The sequence below is a fragment of the Pogonomyrmex barbatus genome, unplaced genomic scaffold, assembly GCF_055798465.1.
Source record: "Pogonomyrmex barbatus isolate J1 unplaced genomic scaffold, ASM5579846v1 scaffold9, whole genome shotgun sequence".
In the NCBI taxonomy this organism is placed as follows: Eukaryota; Metazoa; Arthropoda; class Insecta; order Hymenoptera; family Formicidae; genus Pogonomyrmex; species Pogonomyrmex barbatus.
Window position 1 is genome coordinate 8333900 of NW_028297193.1, and position 12825 is coordinate 8346724.

General features: G+C 35.0%; 1 protein-coding gene across 6 annotated transcripts in view; it reads left to right on the plus strand.

Moving 5' to 3' along the window:
- MFS9 (major facilitator superfamily transporter 9) overlaps positions 1-12825 on the plus strand; it is a 514330-nt gene that overhangs the window by 208532 nt on the left and 292973 nt on the right. For all 6 annotated transcript variants that reach the window (XR_016141319.1, XR_016141321.1, XR_016141323.1 and 3 more), the window contains one exon: positions 12491-12724. Coding sequence is in view for 1 of the 6 variants with exons in the window: in XM_089085049.1 (XP_088941175.1) it covers positions 12491-12724 (234 nt within the window). In the remaining 5 variants the exon portion in view is untranslated. The remainder of the gene's footprint in view (positions 1-12490; positions 12725-12825) is intronic.

Sequence of the window (12825 nt, forward strand, 5' to 3'; positions counted from 1 at the left end):
TTTAATCGAGTCGCTTTCTGTTGTTCCGTTTCATGTTGATGTATTGTTCGTATACGAATCGCTTCAACTTCTCTCGCTTGTATTAATGCTAATGGAAATACTTTTTGAACAACACCATAGTGCGGGTATATATATATATATATTTTTTTTTTTTCCTATCGTAATAGTTACATACCCAATGTCCATCTGATGAACTTGATGAACTATGTAATATTTGTATATGCCCAAATAAGAAGGGAGGGTGTGCGTCACGACGGGGCCCGACCACGAACCAGTCGTGAAAACTCGTAATTATTTTTGCGAAAAAATACCACCTCAGCCAGGAATCGAACCTGGATCTCCTACTTACCGGGCAGGCATCTTATCCTTTCGACTACCGAGGCATGTGATGATATTTATCGCAATAACGTGTTTAGAACAACAAGTCAACAATACAATGACATACACACATATACTGTTGTAGCCAGGTCTACAACCAATAATAAAAGTAGTCCGCATGGCAACAAAATTAGGTCGCATGAATCTCGAAAAGTCTTTCGAAAGATGACACAAATGTGTGACCGCCGAAATTGCGACCAGTCTTTCGAAAGACCGCAGAAATGCATCGCGAGAACATTGCGAAAAAGCCTATCAGCAAATTCCTCAATTTACATACTCTTACTTTCTGCCCGACGCGCGATAAGCCACACGCGGCAGGGTAACTTCTCGCGGCGCTATACGTTAAAAAGCAATATGTCGATCGTATTGACGACAGGGTTATGTTTTAAATGTTTATGTTTAAAACAAGTTTAAAACAACATGTTTAAAACAACTGTTTAAAACATGTTTTAAATATCGCATCAAATTAAACATACTGTCGCGTTTGCAGTTCTCGGCGGAGCGCCTCCAGAAAGGAGAACACAGTTTTTAAAAAAAACACGTTCTTTATTTGACCGTTGATACACCGGCACAGAAACGCGTCCGTCCGCCGCGGAATCTGGCGGAATTAAACATCACATAACAACCACCGAACAATGCGTTATCAAGGGTCGATCCTCACTTAAAACTCTCATCGAACGATTGATTGATTCCTCGGGAACAGCGCCGAGCGGAACAATACTTTTGTTTTAAACGTATTAAAAACAAATTAAAACATGATTTTTTTAAATATGTTTTTTAGAAACATATAAAGAAATAGGATTAGAGATAGGAATATATAAAGGAATATATAAAGAAAAATGTGATTTCGTTAAATTTGAAAGAAAAAATTTTTATATTTTCCGTGACAACCTTATAATCTCTAGCTATATGTGTATTAAATCAAAATTAAGTGGAGGATACTATATTATGACATATAATATGTTATGAAAGAAACGAGAAATAAACTTTAAAAAAATATTAAAATAAATATTATTTTTAATCATCCGTTAAAATTGAACTGTTTGAATTTAAAGTTCTCATAATAGATACTAATTTGGACGCTTTTTGTGTTCCTAATCTATTGCGTACTTTACTATGAACTAAACCAAAAGTAGAAAATAATCTTTCAATAGAAGATGCAGAAGCTGTATGTAATTGCACAGATAAATTAAACATGGAATCGTTTATATTGCTCCGAAGAGCGCACTACTACTGGATTGACATTATTTATGCTTTCAATTGAAAATAAATATTTTCTGAATGGTGAACTTTGAGCTTGATATAAGATTATAAACGGCATTGCTCGAGGATAATATGCAGCTGCATATTCTAATGCTTCTTCCACTTGATTTTGACTTAATTTTTGATCTCTATAACAGTAGTCTAAATTTGCTACAAAATGAAATGGTGTCATTATTATATCAAAACGAGTCTTAAAACTATCTATTTCAGAAATAGTAAAATTTTCTTTTTCAACACTTTGTAATAAGTCTATTTATATTTCAGTAGCTTCTCCAATAGTACATTTTTCATTTTGTACTTTATCTAACGCATTTGAAATTTTCTGTAGCTTAAAGAAATATTTTTTATTACATTATTTTTTAAATCAAGATTCTAAATTTTAGCATATATTTCTTTATCAATTGCAACACGATTTTCATATTTTTACGGTACATATTTTTACAAGAATATGCCAATTTTTTAAATATGATTCGAAGCAATCAGACAAAATATTTCAACGAACATCTATAGGTAAATTGAGGGATGTACCACTTGCCTGTTTATATTTAGCCGCTAGAAAATGAGTATATTTAAAGTACTTTATTATTTTCTTTACTTCATCCTTCAGACCTGGCACGTCTATATCTTTTCCCAATAAATTTAGAATGTGTGCAGAACAACTATATTATATCTGGCATACCTAAATCTTCGCGTTCTGAGACTTGCTTTCTCATTTTTGTCATGTTACTTACGTTATCAGTTACAAAACTTTTAATAGAACAACCAAATTTTTGGCAATTTTTAATTACTGTAACAGCTAAATCTAATAAATAATCTGCAGTATGTCTATTTTCCTATGTACTAATTGTATCAATTAAATGAATATTTCCTTCTGATATATCATAATTGAAGTATAGACAATTGGTTCAATGTGAAGATTACTCCAGCCATCCATCGCTATTGAGACTATTTTACCTTTTATTATAAATCTTTTTCAATATTTTTTCTTATGGAAATATAAATCTCATCTAATAATTCGTTACCAATTTCATGACAGGTAATCTGGATATAAAAGATCAATCATTTTTTTAAATTCTTTGTGTTTTACATGCCGAAAAGATGAATTTGTACCGTATATAAATTTTGTTATTTGAAGATTAATGTTTTTACTTTCAAGTTTTGTAGTTTTTCTTATAAAAGAATCTAATTTAGAACCTAATATTCTTGAAGAAATTGGAAGCAATAATGATGCAAGAAAGTGAAGATGATTCTGAACATGATTCTGAAGATGATATTGAAGATTGTGTATTACTTCCATTTCCGATAGGATCAACAATTTTATTTCGTTTATTCGGTGAACCTACAATGAAATTAGAAAATGTATTTAAAATTATTACTAGTACTTTTATATTTTCTACACAATGTTAAAGAATTCATTATGACAGTTGATAAAGCAAATTAATATCTTAGCAATGCAATGTAAAAATAACAAAATATGTTTTATGTTTTAATGAAAATACAAAAATAGATATACAAAAAATAACAATGTAAGTATGCTTATAAAATTATTTGCTATAAATGTAAATGTGCAATGTGTAATATTAACATATTGTTAAAGTACAATATAGTTAGATACAAATGTATAATATATTATATATATATATATTGCTATTATTATTATTATTTAATTTTGTTACATTACAACTTGAAGATATTAGAAAGTAAAAATTTTTTTAATAAGAAAGTAAAAAAAACATGAATATATAAAAAAAACATAAGTTTTAAACGTGTGCGTGTGTGCATACATAAGCGCGCGCGTATGTATGTGTATGTCTAATTTAGTTTCACAATGACTATAATATATATTATACCACTTCGTTTTATAGTGCAATGTTGATATATGTATATATATATATATATATAATACTTACTAATTTGTCTTTCTGGCTTATCATTATAATCGATATCGTCCACTTCAAATTGATTATTCACTTCGTCTTTATTTGTAGAATTGCATTTTTGTAGATACGATTTTATACGTGCCACTAAAGAACACATTTCTTTTCTACAATGTTTACTTTGGCTCTCATTCGTTTATTGTTCTTTTGTAATTTAATAAAATGTTATCAAATTTGATCTTGTCGTCTATCAGTCATATTTTTTTATTATTATCAGTCATATTTCTTTAGTACCCTGGATGGACTACAATGTTAATATTCGGGATAGTCGGGTTCGCCAAGCCTAAGGAGTTGGAACTTCGAGCAGAATCAAAGGAATTTGGGGTCCTCTCGAAATCACTAACACACATTTTCCTTTAATTTGATTGATTTATTTTAACTAGAACACAAACACGTAATATTACACTGTTATTTTTCTCACATACGATTGCGTCGTCGGACGGCTCGGCGCATCTCGCGTTACTCTGGCGGCCGACGGCCGAGTGTGACACTTGAGATGCTGAGATAATATAGCTTGCGTGAACTTCGCGACAGGATTCGGTAATATCTCGCGTGACTTTTATAGTTTTGATTCCGAACGACTTATAATTTCGACTTCGCCCGACTCCACCTTGTGTAGCCAGTTATATAGACTGGTCGATGCCCGAGTCAGCATTCTGATTGATTGCGTCGATTGATCGCGCGATATTGATTGATCAATATCGCGCCCGGTTCGATTAAGGAATTTGCTGATAGACTTTTCGCAATATTCTCGTGCGATGCGTTTCTGCGGTCTTTCGAAAGACTGATTGCAATTTTGGCGATCACGCATTTGTGCCGTCTTTCGAAAAACTTTTTTTCGAAATTCATGTGGACTCCTTTTGTTGCCATGCGGACTACTTTATTATTAGTTATAGATCTAGCTACAACAATACATACAATCTTGTTTTGCTATAATGTATATATGTTTTGTATAAAATACTATCAACAATACTATCGACAATGTCACTATCTGAGGATTAAAAATGCTTGATATATACTTAATCACGCTGTAATACGATTTTCTCTCACAATGGAACTAGTAAAATTAGAGGGCAGTGAACATTATGTGCTGGTACTATTATTCCGCAGAAAAACGTACTAGAAATCTAAAAACCAAAGAGCGCGCTTTGCGTAGCTTGAGCAAGCGCAAGAGCATCAACACGATCAACAACAGTGGCGCTTTTAGCCAATTGAACCAGCATAAATAAATTTTCAATATTCGGTAATGTCGATAATAAATTATATATCCACTATTGAAAATTTACATTTAGAAATAAAATTAAATCTGAAGAAATTAGTGAAATTAGTGAACATCTTAATATATAGAACATAAATAAATATATGTTTTAAACATGTTATCTTCTAAAGTTGTTTAAAACATTTGTAAAACATTAAAAACATGTTTTAAACAAAATAATGGAAAGTTTAGTTTTTTTTTAAATAATTTTTACCAACCCTGAATATAATGTTGTTTTTAAGACTTCCACGGTTACTATTTTAAAAAACATTTTTACGGGTATTATCCATGTCATTATGCATTGTTGAATGCCAATTTCGTGAAAATTGCAGTTTACTTCATCAGGGCGAGAAGCAACCTGATACTGTACTGCTTCTCCGGTGAAGTTCCCTTATATACGCTTTATGAAAGGAGGATAGGAGTGGAGGAAAGTGGGGGAGAAGATAAAGATTGGCTAAAACTATGATGGAGAGAGAAGGGGGAGGGAGTGGGTGAGGAAGCCACTTTCGATCAATCGGGAGAATGGTTTTCCATATGTCACTTATATTGTAATCATTATCTCTATTTAGGTTGTCGTAATGTTTTTGAATCTCTATAGTCTCTTTGTATTTCCTTGGGAAATACGGGGCAGTCGTAGCTATTGTTGTTGTTTTATCAAATAGTATTTAATGTCCTGTTTCAATGTTATGTTCTAATAATCCTGATTGTGCGATGTGTTTTGATCTGACATCCTTGATATTCTTTTATATGTACGTTGTGACCATTCTCTCGGTTTCCCCAATATATATTTTGCCGCCTGAGCAAAGTTTTATACACTCCTGCTGAGCTGAGAAGGTCTTTGGTCTTTAGGATTTCTCAAGATTTGTCCTATTTTCTTGGGGGGTCTAAAGATAGTTCGGTTATTGTATTTCTTCAGAATCCTGCCGTTGTTCCTTTTATATATGGAAGAATGGAGAGGATTTTTCTGTTTGTCTCGTCATGTAATACTTATACGTCTGGCTCTCTTGTCTTGTTTATGTGTCTGTTGATTATTTCATTTATATTTCTTTTTGTCGTGTCCATAGAACAGATTGTAGGATTAGTTTCAAGTGGTTGAGTTTCGTCTGTAAATGTTCTTTGTCAGAGACAGTGAATGCTCTATGTACTAATAAGTTGATTACTGACTGTTTTTGTATTGGATGGTGATGTAATTCCGCATGCAGATATTTATTTGTATATCGGTTTTCTGTATACCTGATTTCTAAAATTAGGCAGATGTTCATCTTCTTGTTCAAGAACAGTTCAAGTCACAGTTCTTATGTGTACTGTAGTTGCTTGTGTGTGTATGTGTGTGTGTGTGTGTGTGTGCGTGCGCGCGCGCGCGCGCGCGTGTGTGTGTGTGTATGTGTGTGTGTGTGTGTGTGTGTGTGTGTGTGTGTGTGTGTGTGTGTGTGTGTGTGTAGTAGCAGCCTATTTGCATTCCAGGTTACTGTTACGTCCAAGCTCCGAAAGGAGAAACTTGACTTAAATGATGGAGCTAGGAAGGAGCTCGGAACCGTTTGTTTCTCCCTATCCTTCTCTCTCATAGACCTGTCCTCTCGAATATGTCCAAGGCCCCTCTCCATCTCCCTTTCTACATCCATTAAATACATGCCCTACTTTGTCCATCTAGCCTACTCATCATCTACCCTACTCACCTTACTATCCTTTGGTCTCCTTTTCTCGCCCTCTTCTCTGTCTTTCCCTCTCTTCCATCATCCTCTCAACGTCCCCGTTCTCACACTAAAATCCCCCACTATCGTTTTAATTTCTCCATTGCTCCTTTCCACCCATATCCATATTTTCTCCCATTTCTTTTTCAAATCCCCATTTACATAAACCCCTACAATTCTCCACTCCTCCCCCCCCCCTAACTTGATCATCCTCGAGATTAATCCTTCCTCCTCCATTTCCTCATCTTCTACCACCTCGATCCCCTTTCTCACCCCCATCACCTTCTCTCCCATCGTCCTTCCTTTTTTATTCCTTCTCTTTGCCGGCTGCACCTCCATTTATATCCCTTCGGCAGCCTTCCTCTCCAGTTTCCCCCATTCCTTTTCCTCCACCCATGTCTTCAACATAACTATCACGTTCCAATCCTCCAGCCCTCTCTAGAAGTCCTCATCTTTCTTCCCGAATCTTGCCACGTTCCAGAATGCAATCCTATAGCACCCTTCCCCTCCCTCCCTTCCTTTTCTCAGCATCTTTCCCTTCTCCCTGCCTTTTTCTTTCTCCTTCCTCCTTTGCATCAATCTGTCCTCCTCCCTACTTTCCCCGAATTTCCCTTCCTCTCTCTCTCCTTTCTTCTTCCCATCCTATCCCTCAAAACTCCTTCCTCCTCGTCCCAGAACCACCATTCCCCTTCGATTATCACCCTTCCGTTCCCTACTCTCGCCCTTCTCCTCTCCTCCGCCATCATTGCCTCTCTAAACCTCTAGATCTTCTCTTCTCCCACGTCAGGTCATCTTCAATCCATATGTTTCTCCCTTTCAGACCTCTCTTCTTTCCTATTAACTCCCTTTTACTCTCTCCCTCAGTCTCACCACCGTCATTCCTCCTCTCTTCTCCTTCCCAGTTTTAACCATCCTCACTTCCTTTACTCTCACATCCGCACCTATCTGTCTGAACACCTCCTCCACCCCCTTCCTTGCACCCCCCTCCTGCTCCTTAAAGCCCTTCGTCACTACATTATTCCTTCTCTCAAACCTCTCCCTTCTCTCCCTCTCCCTCTCCAAGCTCCTTACCCTCTCCTTCATCTCATCTCCACCCCTACCTCCGCTCACCTTCCCACCCGCTTCTTCCAGTGCCCTAATTCTACCCTCCAGCTCCTCAATTTTCCCCTCCCCATTCTCTCCCCTTAAACCTTTTTCCCACTTCAACTCTAACTCTCCTATTGTCTTATTCAATCTTTCCTTTTCTATCCTTCATTCCTCCTCCCTCCTTCTCATATCCTTCAACTCTCTCCTAATACCCTCTAAATTCTTTTCCATCCTATCCTGTCTTCCCTTAAATTCCTCCATTCAGCCTTCGAAGGCCCTCCTAATGTCTCCTTTCCCTTCTCCTCCCTGGTCATCCTCACCGGTGATTTTGGGGTCATCTTGTTTTTTCGAAAGCACTCCTTCTCTTCCCTGTCCTCTCCTCCCGCTGCTTCTTCCTCCAGCTCCCTTTTCCTTTTCATTAACTCAATTATCCTTTAGGATAAACGAAACTGCACCTAAAAATTCATCTTTGGGAATGTCGCAGTTTTTAAATATCTCCCTAGCATTTAGCAATACTATCAATAGATCGATAGGAATATTGGTGAACAAGGAGACCACATCGAAAGAAACAACTATAAATAGATGTGATTATTAGTCAATTGTATGTTAGATAACCCGTTAACAAGTTTAAAACTATTTTCTATATGAGTTGAAGACTTTGGGGTACTTCTTGACAGAAGTTTGTTCAAGAAGGATGCCAGATTATAAAATGGACTATCAATTGACAAAACAATTATTCGAAAGAGACATCCGTGTTTGTGTATTTTAGGAAGCCCGTAAGCCCCGGAAGAATCCCGTCATACAATAAAGATGCTTGTATAGAGAGAGTAGTTAGAGCTCGTTTGTTTAATTTATGCCTCAGATGTTTCAAGGATCTTTTCGTCCGCTTCTGGCCGAAAGGAGGCGATAATCTGATTCAGAACACTATAAATAGGGGAAAACGTTACAATCCTTTCTCTTCGGTGCGGGACCGTCGATGTGCTTGCGTTGCCACGGTTGATTATAATGCTTGACGCAGCAATAATAGATTCGAACCTCCAAATCCTCCTTTATATGCTTTGGAAGCTTGTCCTGCACATAGTCGGTATTCGCCGTCGTATTTTGATATATATTGTAATTGCTCAGCGCCGAATATCGGAAGGATAGCGCGAGATACATTTGTGCTACTGAGCAATTCACGCGATTTCACACGCCTGTAAATAGGCTTTCAATTGAAGCCTAGGTAACGTAGTGCAAACATAAAATTCGTAATAGCAGCCACTGACGATATACGTCGTGAACTGCGACGAGAAAGAATAATGGGAGACTCGACAAAGCGTAAGCATGGTGAAATGTTACCGAGTACTATACGCACAATCATTTGTGATCCGTCGAATTGCGGTAATATCTACCCTAATAAAATTAATAATAATTAATAATATCTAACCTAATAAAATTACCTTTTAAAAAAGGTAAAACATAAAGCCAAGTTTACGCGCCCGTTTTCTTATTTATATAAAAGAAAGAATTTTATAAAAACATTTCCATCTACAAAAGTCTTTTTAATAATAAATTTCATATTGGTACAAAAGATGTGAAATGAAGAACTGGCGCCAACTTCTAATTTAATAAAATAAAAAGAACTTTACATTGAAATACATTTTATTTTGTAGTTCATTTTTATTTGAAAAATCGTTTCATTATTTCTACAAAAAACATGATATCAAAAATTGGCACAAACTTTTAATTATATGAAGTAGAAAAGAAACTTTGCAAAGGTAAAAAAAGATGTTATCAATCCAAAATTAATGTCAATTTGTAGTTGCCAAAAAAATTTTATTATAATTTTATTATACTGTTTATATAAAAATACAATATAGAAGAAAATCTGAAGTGTAAGAAAAACAAACGAGCTATTTCAGGCTGCTTTGCACATTGGAAAACGATAAACTCCAGATATGCGAGTAAGAGCAGCCTCGCGGATAAAGAGACATGATGCGAGTTTGGCTCTCTAACATTCCGTTGTACACAATTGATAAGCGGCTGTTTTGGTTCCTCCCTTTACAAAATTGGAAAATTCTCCACACCTATTGTTATCATTGAAGATATCTACATCCACGTATTAAAGGCATCGATCGTCAAACGGTTCAATCGCACGCTTAAGAACGACATGTGGAATAATAATGAATATTGTGTTTTTTTCAAGAGTTTCTGCACATCGGCGTTGTAAAATTCCTTTCCCATATTCGTTTGCAAGTTTCTCGGGCATCTTCTGCTCTCTCGAATTATCTTAGCGATAGCGTTAGCCGTCTCTCTTCCGATCTTGTTCTTGAGCGATACGACCCAGTCATACTTGCTCAACACATCGACGCATGACGTGAGTATGTAGTGATAATCTCTTTGAAACTCGAGTATGGACGCATATCGACGATGTCAACCTGCCACAGATCGTCGTTTTTCCGAATTATGACACGTCTTTGTGAAAAATTTCTTCTCGCCGGAGCTTGCAATTCCTCAACGAGTCAGCGCCCCTCGAACATTTTTTTCACGTTCATCGGATTTTGATCTCATGTTTTAATGATGTTTAATATTAATATGTAAGTAAGATATATATATTATGATTTAAAAATTGTTTTTTCTTTTTCTCACTGACGTCAACTTGCTCGTTTCATCGATATGCCATTTAATCTATAATAATATAATGCCGGCTTCGCGAAATTTCTCGATAATTGACAGCATCTCGTTGTTGTGAGCGTTATGACCAGCTCGGCACGAAGCAAGCAATTCGAGTTGATCCAACAACTCATTGGAATCAACCCAATGCACGTAATTGATCTTTTTGTCATTAAACTTCGTAGTGGGTGGTATATTACTCGCTTCTGCATCCTTTTTATCGCGTAACGTTCGATCGATTAGTCGATGTCAAGAACGCGGTTCTCCAATATCATGTCTATTGTAATAGATTTCGAGGAGGTACCAAACGTACGAGATATCAATACGCGACAGGAATATCTTTGATAGACATCAATTCGTCGATTACGAACTGTTAGCTCTAGTTTTTAATATGTATAAAAACAACAGTGCAAAAAAAAGAAAACGTGAATAAAAAGTTTCACACTTAAATCACAATGCAATTTTATTGTCCCTTTGCCTAAACCGAAGCATCGTCATATGTTTGTAACCGATTCGCAATTTATTGACATAGCTAGAGTACACGCGCTTCTTTTAAAAAATAATTATCCGAAAAAAAAAGAAAATAGTCATTAAGATTCGTAATAAAAGAGAGACGCAACGAAAGAGAGATAATAGGTATACGTGTACAAGAGAGAGTACAACAAAAAGGAAAAGAGAAGATGATGATAAATATATTATGAGAACATGATGACGGCGATAGCGACGGTGGACGCGGGATCGTGATCCGCGGATCGCACACCCTGTGATGTCAGTCCTCGCCCCGCGGATTACGCACAGCTAGGTCCTCCAAGTCGCAATTTGCTTATAGCAGCCGAATTATCGGCGCTTCATTGTGTCACAATTTGTTCACAGCTTATATCTTATCTAAACACCCCCCCTCCCCACTTCCTTCGGCCACACATTTCAAAGGACCATCGATGAAGCCTTCCCTCTTCCTTTCTCTCCAGCGCCAACGAGTTTCCTTTGCACATTCGCAAACCCCTCGGAACTCCCAGAATAGAACCGGCTTATTACACCTACTCATATTGTGTTATCTTATGTGCCTCTCAAAGTCATAAAACTTTAGTCTGAAACATTTTTTGATTTAACACAATGTTGAGATATTTGAGTGGATCTTTTAAAAATTTTTTATAGCATATACCCTGTATATAGACCAGTCAATCAATATGCCAACTCGACAATAAGTAAAATTTGTGCTATATATGATCACGCATGAAAATATAAGCGTCTATTATTATATATTTTATCTTCATTTTTGTATTTATTAAAGAAATGTATAGTGTTCCGGGATTTAACAGACAAATTGCGGAAGCATGTTCTGCAACTGGAAATAGGAAAGAATAGTATACGAAGTTTGGCAGAAATTTTTTATTACAGAATTATAAACAAATATTGAAACAAAAAAATTAAATACGCAACAAAAGATTTCCCATTGCGCAAGACATTAATGGAATGATTTAGTAATACATTTCGAAATGCTGTCCTTATACGACAATATTTGACACTGATGTAAGACGAAATTTATTACAATACAATAATACAAATTTTCTGAAAAAGAAAAATGCGTCAAATTAATAATTTAATTACTGACAATACAACAAAATTCACACAAAATTCACAACAAAATTTGTAAATGGTAAATTGATGTTAAACTTATATTGTTATCATATAGAATTTCTTTCAATAAATAGAGAGATATTTCAATAAATATACTTTTTAAAATATAAAAAAATATGTCTATTATTTCTGATTACATTACAACATATCTGAAGCCCATCAAAGTCAATGAGAAATAGTTCCAAATGTTCTCTTAGTAGTACATCAAATATTCTGCCAATATTATTCCGTAAATGTTAATAAATTTATTTAATTTTGCATTTTTTTTTTGCTTATTTTTGAGCCTGTCCATTTTCATATATATTGCCGTGCAATGAAGTATCTTTTTTCACGTTAAATAATATTTGCTTAATTGAAAAATATTTTTTTAAGTAATCCTTATTTCTATCATATCTATATTCATATTCCATTTATATTGTATTAAATAAAATGACTTAATACAATAAAATTATAACTTCTTTATCTAAAAATATAAATGTTACGGATAAAATTATTCTTTGTATGAAACAAATGTAAGTCAAACAAATAAAAACATTAAATTTAAAAAGTCCTTTTCTCTGTACATTTAACTGTAGTATTTTTTTTAGGAACAGGAATTTAATTGGGATTCGAAAATACAAGGATTTGTTTTGAGCTCCTTTTTTTATGGATACCTTAGCACACAATTATTAGGAGGATGGTTAGCTGCTCGCATCGGTGGAAAGAGAGTTTTTGGAATAGGAATTGCGGCGACAGCGTTTTTTACTATCATTACACCACCTCTTGCCAAAATAAACGTTTATATTCTCATTACATTACGTGTAATCGAGGGTATCTGCGAGGTAAAATTATTTTTTAACTGATAATAAATTAATATATGTTGTAAAATAGCTGTGCAACAATTATTTCTTTATAAAATAAATACTATAACTTGAATTTATAG